We start from the raw sequence: 18,028 nt of genomic DNA, 5'->3' as shown, positions 1-18,028 counted from the left end.
AGATCAGGATAACTCATACGTTTACCTGCAGTCCTATGAAAAACACTAAAACCGCATCTTCATATTGCAGTACATTATAACAATGATGGGCTGCACTAAAACCCACTGTCGGAGTCGGGAACCTGTGTCCAAAAATGAAATAAAGCCGCGGCAAAACACTGCAATAGAAAGTGCTGCATTTTGCTGATCGCGTGTGTGAGACGGGCCTAAGACAAGGCAGTTTAAAGATGCGCCAAATTTATTACAGTGCTGGTTGATACATTTAGTGCATCTTAGACACTTCCGTTATTTTCGTGTAGTTAGATACATTTTAAGAAACGACACTTTTCCAGATATGACCATTTGTCAAGCAAGGCACAGAAAGTTTCAAAACACTTACCAAATGTGTAAATCACGTCCAGCGGGTTTTCGGTGCCCGTTCAGCCTGCATTCTGCTGCATAATTCATGTTTGCAATAAACAATACAATGTTATTGTAAGGAGAATTTATGTGTTTATCAAAGAGAAGACGATCCCAGATCTCGTGCAGAAGTCTGGGCCCAGGAGAAATACAAATCACACCAGCCTGTGCGGTATCAGATGATTTCTAATTTATTCTAAGGTGTTCGAAGCTTATGTACCATAAATGACATCACAGGAAAGGTACATACCTCCAAGATTAAAAAGAATACATAATAGGCTGAAACTAAAATGATTAACATAAGTTACACCTCTTAAGGTGTAACTATAACATACAATGAGACCGTTATGAATTCAGGGAAAAGGAATGCAAGAGATACCAGAAGTCTGTCCTACTTCCTGTGGGCCTCATCTGTAAACATACATACATGGGTGGTATAGCAGACTGTCTTATCTCATCTGTCTACCTCAGAAGACATGCAAGCCTATAGAAGGGTTTCGTTTAACCCCTTCACTACTTATACTACTACCATGCTATATATTTCTAGCCTACAATGGAATAAAAGAACGATTAACTGATACATTGATCTACAATTTTCTTAACAGTTATTCAATATTGTCTTTACTGAATCGGGGTAAAAACAGCTTAAAGTTGTCCAGTTTCCAACTTCAGACTTAAAGTATGCAGACCTTTAAAGTTTCAACAAGGTTTTATTGGCTATTTTTGAGAATTAAATGGCATTTAACAAGCCTTAATTCCCCTCGCAGGGGCTGAATATCACAAATCTGAAAGCTAAAAACTTCAAAATAACACTTCATTCAAATAGCAAGATGAGTAAGAGGGAGGGGGGTAACCAAAAACACATAACAGGGGGTCGTCCAGAATCCACATTTGTTCTCCATAGTTATTGTAGTTGGTAATCATAGCTAGTTAGTGGTGGTCAGGTTAGGTAGTTGAGATAATATAGTATAGCCCCGGGGCTTCCAGGTAATTAATCCAGGGTTGCCAAACATTCATGAAATTGGCCAAAGAATCTGTTCTGATTGGCTGAATTCTTTCGTACAGCATAACCAAAGATATCCCATTAATGACCTCTGGGAAAGAAAGATTGGTGGATTTCCATCTGGAGGCAATGTGGATTCTTGTGGCCATACAAATATACTGTATCGGTTTATGGACTCTAAACCTAATAGGTGGTTGGCGATCGGCTAGTAGGAAGAGCGAAGGAGACTTTGGTATTGGACCTACGAATATGTGGTTTAGTAGGCTACTGACCTGTGTCCACAGCCCGTCTACTACTGGGCAGGACCACCAGCTGTGGAGCATGCACCCGCTTCTTGGCAACCACGAAAACATAACGGGGATGTTGATGGGAACAGGGGCTGTACCCTTTGTGGAACCAAGTACGTTCTATGTAGAATCCTAATTGAGGTTTCCGTAACGATACCTTTAGATATCGTTGTGCAGCAATGTCGCCATCTTTCTGGTGTCATCTCCATCCCCAAACCCTCTTCCCATTTTCACATGAAAGGAAATTTCTCTTCATTAGCGGGTTGGTTTAGCATACTGTAAATATAAGAGAGCTCACCGCTCTGGGAGGGGTCATTTGTGCATACATTTTCGAAAGGGGTAAGTTTGGGGAGTAAGGAGGGCGGGGCTAAGGAGTGAAAAAAATGAAATACTTGGTTGACCCGTAGGAACTCCTCTATGGGGGTTTGAATATGGCATAGAATTGTTGTATTCTGCGAAGTTTAGACTTATCGAAGAAATGACGTAGTGGGGTTAGCTGATTTTGTCTCCACCATGTAAAACTGGAAAGGTCCATAGTCGGTGGAAACTGTGGGGAGGGATTATAGGGAGCATTGGGGAGGTTTTAGAGGAGAGGCTATACTTAAACCTGGTACTTCTCCGCAGCAGGAGAGGGCAATATAAGAGAGGACTCATCTGGAACAGTCCTGGGAGTATAGGCTCCGTGGACAAAGTTAGAAATGGTGGATTCATGTGTCTTTTTTGCACTTTGACCCAAATCGGGTTACTTTAGACAGATTGCCCATTGGGCTGTATGCAGACCTTTTTATTCAATTCATGCAGAGGAAACCAAATGCAGTAGGCAGGTGCCGTATATACAGTATAAATGTGTATACCTAAGCGTAAGCAGGTTATATATTTTTAATGCCGCACAGTCAAGCTGGAACAGATACATATTTCATAAATACATTTTTTAAACGTTTCTGTGTCTTATGATATTTAAATATTTGATGAGAGTTTATGATTTATTCTCTTCTGGACCATTATTATATTCTATATTATTAAAGAAATACTTCATAGCTCTCTGGCCGCCTCGGGGGGAAACACAATATATAATTCTCATCATGAAGTGATTTCAGTAAATGCAGCTGGACGCTTTACTATTACAATATATTCATAGTAGATACCGCATCCCAAATATCGGAGGATCAGCTTGAACACATTCCGTTGCATCTGTTTCATGTTATGGTATGCAGTACATTGAGAAGTTCAAAAGTGAAAGAACAGCAAAAGTTACTTTTTTTCTTACAAATTAGAGGCTATAAAAAAAAAATATTATATATATTTTTTTATTATGTGTGTGTGTGTATATATATATATATATATATATATATATACATAATGTATAATTAATACATTTTATAATATATAATAAACAAACAATCCTTTAAGACTGAAAAGGATCTTATTTATTATTACTGTATATACTCGAGTATAAGCCTAGTTTTTTAGCTCACTTTTTTGTGCTGAAAAAGCCCCCCTCGGCTTATACTCGAGTCAGCCCCCTCCCAGCCAGCGTCTGTGTCTCCGGTGTTGGTGCGGTAGGCTGCTTGAATTCTCTCCACTGTCATCCCCCGCCGTCCTCTGCTCGACTCTGTCATCCCCCGCCGTCAGCGCTGTGTAAGTAAGAGCTGTGATTGGATCGAGCGTCAGCCAATCACAGCCGGTGTTTGATCATTCACAGCCAATCAAGCTGCTTTAGAATTCTCCCCGCTGTCATCTCCCTGGTCGGCTTTCAAATCCCCAGCCGTCAGTGTTGTGTAAGTAAGCGCTGTGATTGGATTGAGCGCTAGCTGTGATTGGCTGGCACTCAATCCAATCACAGCGATTGCTTACACAGCACTGATAGAGCCAAGCACGGCGGACGGCGGGGGATAACAGCAGGGAGAATTCAAGCAGCTTGTCGCACAGACACAGATGCCGGCTGGGAGGTGAGTATAGAGGTTTTTTTTTACCTAGTATATACTCCAGTATAGCTCGGCTTATACTCGAGTCAATAAGTTTTCCCAGTTTTTTGTGGTAAAACTTATTGTCTCGGCTTATACTCGGGTCGGCGAATACTCGAGTATATACGGTATTTCTGATTTTAGTTCTTTGCAGGAAAAAAAAGAGCAAAAACTGCCACTTTTGGACTTGCAGCTGCTATATTTTAACATGCGTCTACAATTTGGTAGCCCACATATTGTATGTGAGTCGCGTTACTCATTCTACTTCATTCTATTTAACGGGGCTGCACATTTTGCAGATACTGTGTCTCAACGACTGAATCTTCTACCAATCCTCAGAGGTCTTCCAAGGTCATTAGAGAGTTCAATGTCATCTTGGCAATAAACTCATTTATTCTTTTGTACGGCAAAATCTAATTTTGACTTTGTCCTCTAAGCACGTTGCGGTCTTCACCTCTTTACAGATGCAGACTGGAGTTAGACCGTCCGTACACTGAAAATAACAGGATCTGACAGCCATCTAACATGTGTCAGTGCCACCAGAACCAGCATGCCATCAGGGATATATATAAGGAACGGTCATGTTATGGCTTGTTTAATCCCAGGGGAAAGGGTTTGGAGGTACATAGCAGCCATTTACGTTCCCTCCCATCAAGGATATAACAAGCATTTCATTCGGGGAATCAAAGTACAGGATGATGATAACCATAAACCGAACATCTTCCTTCTGAGAGCTCATTGTCTGCAGTCAACCACCCCAGAAACATAAGGTTTTAGTAGAAATTAATGATTAACCCTTTAACGTCAGAATTACTTTTTCTGTTTTTTTGTATCTCACATGCTTTTCTTCCTGTCTATTATTCATCTACTGTATAACCGTGAGAGCGAGAAGAGATGGTAGGAGAAACGGTTGTAGTACTGAAAGTACAGGTAAGTTTCACTGATTTACCATCTTGTAGGTTGGTCTTCTAGTGTATACAGGCCTTTTCAATAGGCCAAAGTAGTATACAGATATGGAGTTAATGCCGTGTGGAATCACTCTATTACTTCTGCAAATAAGGAAGATGGTATAATACCTCTGCAGCGCCACCTATTGGATGGCAACATTCCTTCAAATCAATGTACGACTTTTTAACAAGCCTGTAAAACAATCTTTGTTTTACGGACTTGTTAAAAAGTTGCACGTTGATATGAAGGAATACTGCCATCCAATAGGTGGCGCTGCAGAGGTATTATACCATCTTCCTTATTTGCATAAATGACCCAGAGAAGCATGCATGGCCTCATAAGTCTCCTCACTCACCCCTTAGGTGTCTTCTCACACCCCTTCTGGGTGCTCTCCTGGGGAAGAGATGATGCCATCCCCCGACCCACCCACCCATTAGGTGTCTCTACACACTTTTTGGATGCTCTCCTTAAGGAGAGACGACACCCCACTTGATCTGTTACTTCTGTAACAATGGTCCCTCCCATGTCATCTCTAAGACGCCAAACGTAAGATGTGTCTAGACGGAACAATTATCATTCGCTGCTCGTTTGTCTTTCAGTCTCTGCACGACTTAACATCATGGTTGGCCTGTTCTCTGCACAACTTAACATCATGGTTGGCCTGTTCACTTACCGTTCAGTTCAGACAGGAATCGTTCAGTGTTCTCAATGATGAATCTGCTGGTCTGAACAGGCTGAACGAGCACGAATGAGCTGGTGATGGCGTGCAAGTACCGTGCCATTCAAGTTCAGTGTAAAAGGAGCATTAGATCGCCTAACTTTGATTATCTAAGCTCAACGCAGTGGAACCACTAAGGCCTCATGTCCACGGGGAAAATCAGGCCCGCCGCGGATTCTTCATGTAGAATCTGCAGCGGGTCCCTCCTGCCCCGCGGACATGAGGCTCAAAAATCAATAAACTCACCCGCTCCGGACGCTGCGGATCTTCCTTCCTTCACGGCCGGATCTTCTTTCTTCGGCCCGGTGGATGTGCTCGGCACGCCGGCAGCGTTCTGTGCGCCGGATACATCCGCCGGGCCGAAGAAAGAAGATCCGGCTGCGAAGGAAGGAAGATCTGGAGTGTCCAGGACAGGTGAGTTTAATTCTGGTACGGGTGTGCCGCGGTACCGGACGGCTTCCATAGGCTTCAATAAAAGCCTGCGGGAGCCGTCCCCGCGGGCCACCCGCACGAAAATGGAGCATGTCCATTTTTTTTCCCCGCATGCGGATGCGCGCCTGAAGGGAAAAAATGACATCCGCAGGTATTTAACTATCTGCGGGTGTCCAATGCATCCCTATGGGGCGCAGATTCACGTGCGGCAAAAACGCTGCGGATTTTAACCCCCGTGGACATGAGACCTGGCTGTTTCAACTGTAATAAAAATGCTAAAATGGGGCCATATTGTTGCAAGAAAGTAACAATGCTACCAAAGAAAGATGCTGAACAAGCAGAAGAAAAAGCTGGAGCTGGTTGTCCTGATATAAACCCCAATGTTATTCTTCCATCAACAGTAAAAGAATAGAGAATACTGTTAATTCCTTAACGTATGTTCAGACATTGACCAGTGGAACAAAGTCATAGAGCAGCTAGGAACACCGTGTCCAGAGTTCATGAAGAAACTTCAGCCAACAGTTCGGAATTACGTAGAAAATCGGCCCAAGTACGCCGGCCTCACCTTCCCCAAGCTTTTCCCAGACTCTCTGTTCCCAGCAGATTCCGAACATAATAAACTCAAAGGTAAGCGCATGAAATAGATTACATCGGGTTTTTCAATTACTGTGTAGCAGATATCCTACATCGATAAGACTTAGACAATGACATTTTCCAAGGATAAGGGCAGGAAAATTAATAACTAAATCCCTGCTACTGTGCATCGTAGGGCTTCTCTTCTAGCCTCCTTTTACACATATCTGTCATAGAGATGGGGAAAGGTCAGATAGAGATCGGATTCAATAGATCAGATCCAGAACGGATAAGCATTAACAGATATATACCATCATGTGGTGAGTTATAGGGGGTCAAAGCAGGGAGGATTACAGTTAGCAGGAGTCTTTATATACGACTTATAAGAAGAACCCGTACAATGACACATCATTAGAAACCATGCTTTAATGACAAATGGCAAGTAGCAGAAAAGTGTTTCCAAAATGTTATATTGTGTCACAGCATTGTATCACAACGCTTTGCACTTGATACGGTACAGCAGCATGTATGCCTTGGTGAAGCACCCAATACCTTCTACTGTATCTCCATGTTTAACCACTTAAAGGGGTTTTGTCGTTGCAACAAAACCCCGTCCACCTACTGGGCCTGGCCTAAAATAAAAGGGCATACTCCCCTCTCTTGTAGCCCCAGGATGCAGCTAAGAGCCGCAGGCAGTACTAGGAGTGTGTACGGGGATGATGCGGCCTCTGATTGGCCGCAGTGGACACCTGACTTCTGGCGGGCCATCTATCCGAGAGTCTCTGCCGATACCGGAAGCATTTTTTTCAGCTACGTCCCAGGGCTCCCCTGTTTTTATATTAGGTCGGGTCCAGCACGTGGACTGGGTTTTAAGGACCACCTACTATAAATTTACAGCAAGTGGTCCTGGTTGTCAAAGCTAGGTGATGGGTCAGCCAGATATCGTCTCCTCAGTTCTCACATAATTACCCCTCAGTCCTCGGTCACACAAGTGAACGGGTAAAGTTTGCACATGAAACCTTGCCCGTTCACTGGAGCAGCTGCTCCACGAAGGTCCCCTCATCACTGAACACTGTCTCAGTGTTCAGTGATGAGGGGACTGCAGCGGGGGGTAAAGAATCCACTGCCACAGTTGTGATATCTGTGGCAAAGGAACACCATGTTCTCCCATTGCTTTCAATGGGGCCGCCGCTGCTGCCAGCAGCCTTATTGAAAGCAATGGGTTGCAGTGATTTTTCAGGGAAGGGCTTTGAATATAAGCCCTTCCCTGAAAATCATTCCTAGCTTGGGTAAAAAATATATACTCACCTCTCCTCCAGTGTCGGGGCTTGGCCCGTCTTGCCACTTGGCTCCCTAGCACTGCTCTAAAGCTCTTTCAGCAGGCGGGGATTTAAAAACAAACATTAACTTGATACTTAACGCTTTAAATACACAGTTGCAGCAAACTTTAAATTGACACATAAGACAAGAAAAGTAATTGAAAATGCCAGTTTAAAGTTTGTTGAAACTCGGCAAATAACGTGTTAAGTATCAAGTTAACATTTGATACATGCGTATTAACTAGAATGTAAAAAACATTTTTTTTACTATTAATTCAATGTATGGTCCTAAAAAGTCTATTGTGTGTATAAAATTGATAAAAAATAGGCAAATCAGAGAAAACATGTACTTTAAAAACCTAAACAGTGTCCAGTCCAACGGTCCAAAATACCTTAGAACTGACGTAGTTAAAGTCCAACATTGCGAACAAACATTTAGGTGAGTGTGCAGACGTCTTAATAGTACCCCTGGTCAGTAAGACACCTACCATCTTAAGGGCTCATTCACACAGGTGTAAGTGTATTTCAGTTGTGTACATATATGACCGAAAATCGCTTACACCCCGTATTTTGCTCGTTCTGGTGGGTTTCTATACGCGCAGTTACACTGTGCAAAAAAGGACGCAGAAGGACCCATGTATTAGTGCCAGCCCATTCACCTCAGGGACATATTGGGGTACTTAATAGGCACTTAAATAGGTTATGCCACACATTTTTTTCACTTATGTGAACTAACCTATTGAAACCAATACACAGCAGAAATATGTGAACTAGCCCTTAAACATAAGTTCTTCTGCTAGTAACTCATAGATCTGACTAGCAGTGCATACGGTCTTGGAGGGGTTGTCTGGTTGCCGGATGATTTTTTTTTTAGGACTTGCCTATCCTCTACCTAGTCAATCCAGCACTGCAGCCCAGCAGCGCTCCCGATGTTTGTTGGGGAAAGGATACCATCTGACTACTACAGCCAATCAGAGGATGTAGCAGTCAGGTGCCGTTCTCCTGGCATCATGGCCTCTAGCATCAGAGCAATGCCAGGAGAGCGGCACCTGACCAATGCGACTTCTGATTGGCTTCACAACAAATATCGGGAGGACTGCAGTGCTTGATCACCAGGGCAAAAGATAAGAAAGTACGACTGATTTTGTTATTTTGACACATTTTGACACATACTTAAAAAAAAATTCTGGCAACTGGACACCCCCTTTAAGTTCTGACTGTTGGAAGCACAAGGTATCTCTCCTATACGTGGACTGAGTCTCGCCCTGTCTTATGGTCAGGCATGTAATTGGAGGGGGTTTGACCCTCCTGATTTCATCTTCCACTGCTCAAATGAAATACTAGATAAGATACTACTGATATTATAATAACCACAATAAACCTGATTTGCCTTAAATTAAAGACTAAAATCCTACTTTCACCATTACTTCTCATCCAGCCAGCCAAGCAAGAGACCTTTTATCAAAGATGCTAGTGATTGACCCAGCGAAGAGAATATCAGTGGATGAGGCACTACAGCATCCTTACATAAATGTTTGGTATGACCCTGCGGAAGTTGAAGCGGTAAGACTTTATGTTTTCTTTCTTAACATGTCAGTAGGCTTAACCCTTTCCAATCCACTGTCTGACGTCTGAAGACATTCTGATTGAAGGCTGTACAACTCTGATGTCGAAAGACGTCCGGCAGGGTATTTTTACTCTATATTACCGGCTGCTCTGTTGTCAGGGGCCTCTCCAGCATGTCCCATACTGCAGTACTGGCTGTAACCAGCAGATGGTGCCATTGCATAATAGCAGAAAGAGAAAACACCCTAGGAAAGCCAATCCAAAATTGGATTGCAAAGGGTTAAATATACCGCCGAGGCAATTTCCAAAAATTAGATGTATATTCAGATTGAAGCATTATGGTTTTATGAAGGTTTGTTATGATTTCATACGGTAAGTTTTATCGGAAGAAACTGAATGTAGACCAATTGTTCTTTACAAATCTATGTCATTGTAGAATGGCGGATATCTATTGAGCCGCCACTCATGATGAGCAAAGACAATGGCCTTAATATAAAGCAAGCGAAGCATATAGGGAGAAAATGTCTACCTAGTTGTTAAGGTGTGAAGAAGTAAAACTATCTTCTTTCCGAATGGTATGGGGGTGATTCGAGACAGGAACTTTCCCCTTTCATGCAGAGTGCCGACAAATTTTCTAATTCGGTGACACACAAAGGTCTCTATGATGACTACACCATTCCATATATCCTACTAAGTCGTTACACAACCCATCCATCTTTGATATGGGCCGCCATTCATTAGAACTCTACATCTCTATATATATGGATGGACTCAAATTCCACCATTTCTGAAGCCAGATACAGTGGTGATCAGCAGATCATAAGGCCAGATTCATATATAAAGGAGCTGTCTTTCTGACACAATCCCTTAACCCTTTGCAATCCAATTTTGGATTCAGGGTTTTCCTAGGGGGGCTTTCTCTTTCTGCCATTATACAATGGCGCCATCTGCTGGCAGAGAGACAGTACTGCGGTATGTAACATGCCAGAGAGGCCCCCAATAACAGAGCGGCCAGTAATCTACAGTAAGAATACCCTGCCGGATGTCTTCCGACATCAGAGCTGTACAGCCTTCAATCCGAATGTCTTTAGACGTCAGATAGTGGATTGGAAAGGGTTAAAATAGCATTTCCTTCTAATACAGAAATATCAATATACACCAGTGTTTAGGCTTTCTTCATCTGTCATATTGTTAAATATTCTATTCAGTTGCCTTTGGCAAAGCTGTGTGGGAAAGTCTGTGCCAACCATTATGGAGGCCATTACAGTTCTATAAACGTTGTCTATAATACCAAGTCCGCCTAGTTATTATTCAGGATTGATATGACACCAAATAAGTGACTAATGTCACTACAGGGGATGTTTTTCCCTGTAACTGGGGCTCCTATGGATGCCCCAGCTACAGTGGGAAAGTGTCAAATAAAAAAAAAATCGTGAATGTCCCCCAGAGGTCTTACATGAGATCATGGGGGACATAGATAGTAAAAAACACAATTACATACATCAGTAAATAAAAATGACAGAATGCAACAATATATACATAAGAAAGAAAATAACCCAAAGCCAACACCAACCAAAACTGTCGCCATATATACCCCGTAAACCAAAACCATACATATTATATATCAAAACGTCCAAAGTAAAATGAGGAATCCGTTCCCATACTTTATTTTAGCGTAAATACATGAATTAAAAAAATAACTATAAATGTTAAAAAAAAATCATTTTTTTAGCTTTTTACCCCCAAAGAAACTAAGAAACGGGGGGAAAAATCAGTGAAAAAGATATTAAAAAATAACCCTATATGTCATGGGAAAAAAAACACACCAAAATTAACTTTGGTAGCTGAAGGAAAAAAAAATAGGGCAGTAAAACCGCCACATGGGTAAAATCCCTAAAAACTGTCTCGTCCTTAAGGTACAAAACAGCCTGGTCCTTAAGGGGTTAAAGGGGTTCTTCAGGAATGCCACAAAATGACTGCTGTCCGTGCAGTCTGTCTAAACCCGTCCTAGGATGGGAGAATGCAGACCAGATGGGGTGAGGGCGGGGCCATGGGTGGGGGCAGAGCCTAATGCTGCACTGTTCAGAACAGTGTGGCATTATGCACCGCCCCCAACCCCCCATCCCTTGTTTATCTAGTCTGCATGTCCATTCTCCCGTTCTAAGACAGGTTCCATGGACAGCAGTCATTTTGTGGCACTTCTATACAGCCTCTTTAAGAGCTCAGTTCCTAGTGACAAGTTCACTTTAAATTACTTCGATCTTTTTGTTATACAAAGGCCCGCTGTCAAGATGAAAATATACTAAGCTGATGAGAAAAAGTCCCCAGTCCTATAATTTGTAAGGAAGAAGTGTATCCTGACTAAATGTTCTCCGCTCTAGAACGTTACCGAAATAACACATTGTATCATGGCAATTACAGTCTGTAGCTGCAGACATCATGAAATCCCCTTAGTGAAACCTGACAGCTGCAAACAAAAGAGAATAAGATGTCTGCATGTTACAGTTGGATTTAAAGGTCTAAATGGCCCCCCATGGTGTGAAAATGTGTGCTTGACATTGCAGTCAATGACATCTCCAAGACATCAAAGGCGGAACATACACATAAAACGCTTCAAATACTATTACCTCAAGCAATGGGATGTATCCTCTAATCCAAGAGGAAGAAATGTTAGAATAGACTCAATCAGACAGTGGAATATTTATGTACTTATTAGAGAGAGTACAGGAAGAGAATTGGTTGACTGGGGTCCCTTGATCCCCGTCTCATCTCATTGTTGCCTATCGGAGCCTAAGCAGACGGTATTATGGTATATTCCCAGCAGAAAGCACCAAAGTAAATGAGTGTGCATCATAGAAATGTCACAAACCGCTCCTCGTGAGGCATAACACACGGCCAGACCTGCTATTACTTAGAGCTGTTGGCCGCATATAGGTAGGATGAGGACTCTCGAGGCACCAGTGGTGCCAATAAACAACCACTCACATTCTATGTAGCGCTTTTAGGAACATTCAGTGAAAAACAGTGAAATAATTAGAATGTCTTATACAGTTTATAACTTTTTATTTTAGTTTCTTTTTAGCTTGCATACATTCATTTGCACTTGACATACACCTATAGCACACAGGGATGTTTGGAGCCTGTAGACACGATGGCTTAAAAAATGTATCATTTAGAAAATGTCATATTATTTAAATCAGATTTTTATTATAAATATATTTTTTATTTTTGGTGGTTTATTTACTTTTTTATTTGACTATCCATATTTGGAAATATTGCTGTTTTCACACTTGCCTTTAGAGGAGTCACATTAGGCTGATGCTTCCTGTTTTCTGCAACTTGTCAGCTTTGCTGTGTAGATTGGAACATAAACAGCAGAGGCCAAGGCATTTATTGACAACTGTGTTGTACTGCTAGAGGTCTAAATTAGACAGGATACCAGCACTATACACATAGATAAGGCTCTATATGCATCTTCCCCATCACTGCTAGATTTCTGAGGGTAGGAGGCTGTACTCCATTACTTCCTGCGGTAGTCAATAGCCTATGAGCTTTCCTTAAAAATTATTTCCCATGTATTGCTTTTACTATAAAGCAGATATAAACTGCTGTAGTGGATACGTAGGCAATGCAGAAAGAATGTGTGGCTCCAATATGGCTGCCACTACAAAAGTTTTATCAATACAGAATAACTAATAAAGATTACATTATTTCTCCTCTACAGGCTTACATCTAATTAATGAAACTAATGTTAAATACAGGGAACATTCCCTTAAACACTGGTCTGTCAGGTGACCTATGATATCCTATCTGACAGCAGATTATACTAGGTGGGAAACACATTCTGTGAGTTGGTGCCAGGACTTGTAGACGAAGCCCTCCTGCTACTTGCCGATTGGCAGCTCTCCCTGTATAGATTTATAGGCATGTAGCAAATGTCAACTTGGCATTTAATGCTTTATGATAACTCAATTAAACTGAGGTATCACGATGTGCCCGTCATATTAGCAGTAGCTGCATCTGTACATATAGATCTGTCACTCAGCAGTGTGGAACTCACAGGCTTTCAATTTGGTGCCGTCAGATCAGGACGCATAGGAGATCTGACAGGTTCACTTCAAAAGGAAGTATAGGAAATGCTTCTCATGAATGTGCCATTAGGGACCTTTTCCTAAAACATGCTCATTGATAAACAGGATAAACTGTAATTGCCAGTTGATTGGACCCCTTCGTTTAGATCAGACAGTTGATGTAATTAAAGGGGTTCTGTCACTTAAAAAGAAAAATGCTATACTTATCTATTCCTCCCCCATCATTCTACTTACCAGATCTTCACCTCCCTTATCTTCTCCTGTCTCCTGCAGTCCAGGGGGTCACTTCACCTCCAGCTGCCTGATTCTTCTCCTTCCTGTGAGGTTACGTACATTTGGTTGGCAGTCTTCCAATGTACATTACGTCACAGGCCAGCAAGAGGACTGCCTATCTTCTTCAGAGATTGCTCATGGGAGCTGTCTCTGAAATAGATTACAATTCCTTCCTAGGCAGTGAAGCTGCAGCACAGGGATGTGACCTTCCCTGACCCAGCCGGAAGGAATTTGTGATAAGCAGCCCTCATAAAAAGCTGGGCCCAGCCTGCAGTGAGCTGATCTGGGGCACTGGAGAAGCTCAACCAAGAGAAGATGTGCTACAGAGACAGACAGGGAAGGAATAGGTAAGTTTAGATTAGTTTTTTTTTATGACAAAATCCCTTTAAAGGGGTTGTCTCGAGGAAGCAGTGAATTTTTTTTTTTGCCCAGTCCCCCTAATTAAGCATACATTACTAAGCACCCCTGTAAATGACTTTTCTAGCTGGTTTGTACTTACAGTTCCAGCGTTTCAGCAACTTATAAAAATTTCCCCAAGATGGCCGCCGGCTCTTTTCCCATCGCTTGCTGTAGCCCGACGTGCGCGCTCCCGAGACGCTACCAGCTGTGTCTCCCTGACAAGCAGACGCCCCGCAGCCGCCGACCGGACCCCTGGATTGAACGCGGCCGACCACGGCACACAGTCACCCACCGCCAGGCAGCAGGTAACCGGCGCAGCCCCCCCCCCGGAACAGCGACAGCCCCCCCATCACAGCGACAGCCCCCCCATCACAGCGACAGCCCCCCCGGCACAGCGGCAGCCCCCCCCCCCGACACAGCGGCAGCCCCCCCATCACAGCGACAGCCCCCCCATCACAGCGGCAGCCCCCCCGGCACAGCGACAGCCCCCCCATCACAGCGGCAGCCCCCCCCGGCACAGCGACAGCCCCCCCATCACAGCGACAGCCCCCCCATCACAGCGGCAGCCCCCCCCGGCACAGCGACAGCCCCCCCATCACAGCGGCAGCCCCCCCCCGGCACAGCGACAGCCCCCCCATCACAGCGGCAGCCCCCCCGGCACAGCGACAGCCCCCCCCATCACAGCGACAGCCCCCCCATCACAGCGGCAGCCCCCCCCCCGGCACAGCAACAGCCCCCCCATCACAGCGACAGCCCCCCCATCACAGCGACAGCCCCCCCGGCACAGCGACAGCCCCCCCATCACAGCGACAGCCCCCCCATCACAGCGGCAGCCCCCCCCCATCACTTACCTGGGCGGCAGGACGGCGGGACAGCTGGGCGGCTTCTCGGGACAGCTGAGCGGCTCTGCACCTTCCTCTAACAGAGGATGGTACAGAATGGCCGCTCCAGCGCGCTCCCGAGCAGTGACAGCTCGTCTGCGCATGCGCAGAAGAGCTGTAGCGGGGAGCACACTGAAGCGGCTCGTGCTGAAAGGAGAAGACCGGACTGCGCAAGCGCGTCTAAAAAAGCAAGCTGCCAGCGAATTTAGACGGAACCATGGAGACGAGGACGCTAGCAACGGAGCAGGTAAGTGAATAGCTTCTGTATGGCTCATATTTAATGCACGATGTATATTACAAAGTGCATTAATATGGCCATACAGAAGTGTATAACCCCACTTGCTGCCGCGGGACAACCCCTTTAAGGAAAGTTACATCATTCTTTTCTACTGTGTTTTTCTATAGTGGTAAGTTTAGAAATAGGGAGCCATGTAGGATCACAAACATCAGTTAAAAGTGCACAAAGTTCAATAAAAAATGGCCTTGAACCTACACCATGGGAGTAGCAAATTCATGGCCTATCTATAGGGAATTAGGAAATGTTAGACGGGTATAGATCCAACTTCCGGTAACCTCGCTGATCAGCTATTTAAAGAGAATGAAGATGCTCCAGTGATCGCTGCGTCGCCTCCATTTAATACCATGCACAGCTTTGTACCTTTTAGTAATGGCTCTTCCTAGTATAACAGCTTCATAACATTAAAGTAAAAGGGACTGAGCTTCAATACAAGGCATAGCCACTACTAAAAGTAGAGAGCAGAGCTTAGTTATCAATGAAAGAACTGTAATCACTTCAAATTGCTGATCGGCAGATATGCAAGAATCAGACCTCCACCAACCTAATATTGATGGCGTATTCTATGTGATTGACGGTTTATATTGCAATTACCGGTTTATACTGTACATTTATATTATCACAGATGCGAAAAAGGTATCCTGAGAAGCAGTTTTTGAAATAGTCTTGATTAAAATATCCTACTGTATTTGTGTATACACTGAATGATCACTGCATTAGGAACACCTTTTTGGACAATCACGACTTTCAGACATTGGGGAATAGGTTGCACATGGTGGCAAACATCCTCCATACTCAACTCAACTGATGCCTACTGCAGCAGCTCCATCGGTTGGTGCACATTTTGTGGATAAATGGGAGCAGATCTCACAACCCTTTCCAGCATATCTATAACATGTTCAATAGGGTAACAGTGAGTCTAGAGCCAGGGCAGTGCGGAGAATTCATTGTCATGTTCCTCCAACTACTCCCTAGTGATCCAAGCTCCATGACATGGAGCTTTGTTCTGTTGAAAAATGGCATTGTAGTCAGGGAAGACTTCCTGAAGATGTTGGTAGAGATGGTCAGCTAACAGATTCCTACAGCAATCACCATTCAAGGATTGTGGTATGAAGACCAACACTCCTAGGCCAAGCCAGGAAAAAACTCCCCAGAGCATGACACCGCCACCACTGGCCTGTTCAACCACAATGATGCACCCATTGAATAAAGCTTCATGTTGCTTATGCCAGATTTGGTCCAAAAGGAAACAGGACTCATCACTGCCGTGTATCCAAGTTCCATTGATGTCTTTCCTGGGTCCATGCGTTCTTGGTGATCACACCGTGTCACCTGGGGCATCCTTGTCGACCATCAGCAACCCCAATCAATGCAAGGTACACTGCTGTGGTCATTGTAGAAATTTTTCCAACTTCCCCGCTGTTGTACTGCTAGGTTAGTTTGACCACTGTGGCACTTTGTTGCTGAGATACCAGATGTGCTACCCAACACTTACCTCTAGGATCAACCACATGTGGTCTGCCGCTGTATGATCTTCTGTCAGTCTTTATACACTCTTGATATCGTGGTTCAGAAACAACCTGCCATCTGTTCCTAATGCAGTGATCATTCAGTTTATAGCTGCTATGCAGTCCTATATATCTCCTTTTTTCCCTTCATCTAATTGAGGATACCAGAATGGAGAAACACAAATGGAACTGAAACATCTTCTGAAGAAATTGGCACAACTGGACAGAAACATTTTCTTTTTAACCAGATGCAAGAAGGAACTTTTAATTCCCAAAGGACTTTGCCTAAGGAATCCCAATCTGCCTATAATACCCTTTGTTCACAAGGTCTATGCTACTGGACTTCTGAAAGACTGTGGAACCACCTTATTCACGTCTTCTACAGCACTAAAAAAGGCCCTTATGGAAAGACAAACCTTAAGGAACACACTTACAGAGGACTTGAAACTGAAAATGCAATGCTATTACACAACACTGCGGTTGTGCCCAATAAAGAACAAGGAAAAGAAGCTTCAAATACTTCGACTCAAAGACGGTCTGTACCCAAAAACCAATCAGGAACACCCCGAGTCCAGAGCAGGCCTGCGCCCAAGCACCGATCAGGAACACCCTGAGTTCAGAACACCTCGAGTCCAGAGCAGGCCTGTACCCAAGCACTGATCAGGAATACCCTGAGTCCAGAGCAGGCCTGTACCCAAACACCGATCAGGAACACCCCGAGTCCAGAGCAGGCCTGTACCCAAACACCGATCAGGAACACCCCGAGTCCAGAGCAGGCCTGCACCTAAACACTGATCTGGAACACCCCGAGTTCAGAACACCTCAAGTCCAGAGCAGGCCTGTACCCAAACACCGATCAGGAATACCCCGAGTCCAGAGCAGGCCTGTACCCAAACACCGATCAGGAACACCCTGAGTCTGGCATGATAGAACAAAATCCCCAACAGGACACAGACACAGGTATAACCAGCTGTGTTATCAAGCTGTTATCTCACAACCCCAGTAATGTGGAGCTCAGAGTCCTCTCCAGGGGACTTTCATTCTGTCCTACTAAAACACTTGATAAAATAGAACTCTGCAGTGACATGGAGGAATATTTCAGGAGACCAAGACTGAAGGAGTTCTTCCATGACAAAGAGGACACAGGACAGCTGACGTACACTAGATACTACACCAAACTAAGACCCGACTCAAAAATATATGAGGGAATTAAAAAGGGTCATCAGAAGCCTATCTGGAGGCTCCACAAAACTTTTGGATTTGATATCGCCACTTAATTAGAGAGGAAAAGATGGAATTACCTGTGGCGTAGCATTTTTCTAGTCACGGACACAACATAGAAAGGTTATTATACTTAAAGGCAATTTCAAAT

At 43.9% G+C, this 18,028-nt stretch overlaps 1 protein-coding gene across 5 annotated transcripts in view; it reads left to right on the top strand.

Annotated features, from left to right (window-relative positions):
* The window catches only part of MAPK10 (mitogen-activated protein kinase 10), a 234,943-nt gene that overhangs the window by 180,862 nt on the left and 36,053 nt on the right, over positions 1-18,028 (top strand). For all 5 annotated transcript variants that reach the window (XM_066574369.1, XM_066574368.1, XM_066574371.1 and 2 more), the window contains 2 exons: positions 6,196-6,378; positions 9,082-9,206. In XM_066574369.1, coding sequence (XP_066430466.1) covers positions 6,196-6,378; positions 9,082-9,206 — 308 coding nt within the window. The remainder of the gene's footprint in view (positions 1-6,195; positions 6,379-9,081; positions 9,207-18,028) is intronic.

The sequence above is a fragment of the Eleutherodactylus coqui genome, chromosome 7 (genome assembly GCF_035609145.1).
Source record: "Eleutherodactylus coqui strain aEleCoq1 chromosome 7, aEleCoq1.hap1, whole genome shotgun sequence".
NCBI classification, from domain to species: Eukaryota; Metazoa; Chordata; class Amphibia; order Anura; family Eleutherodactylidae; genus Eleutherodactylus; species Eleutherodactylus coqui.
This window is presented reverse-complemented; position numbering and strand designations above follow the sequence as displayed.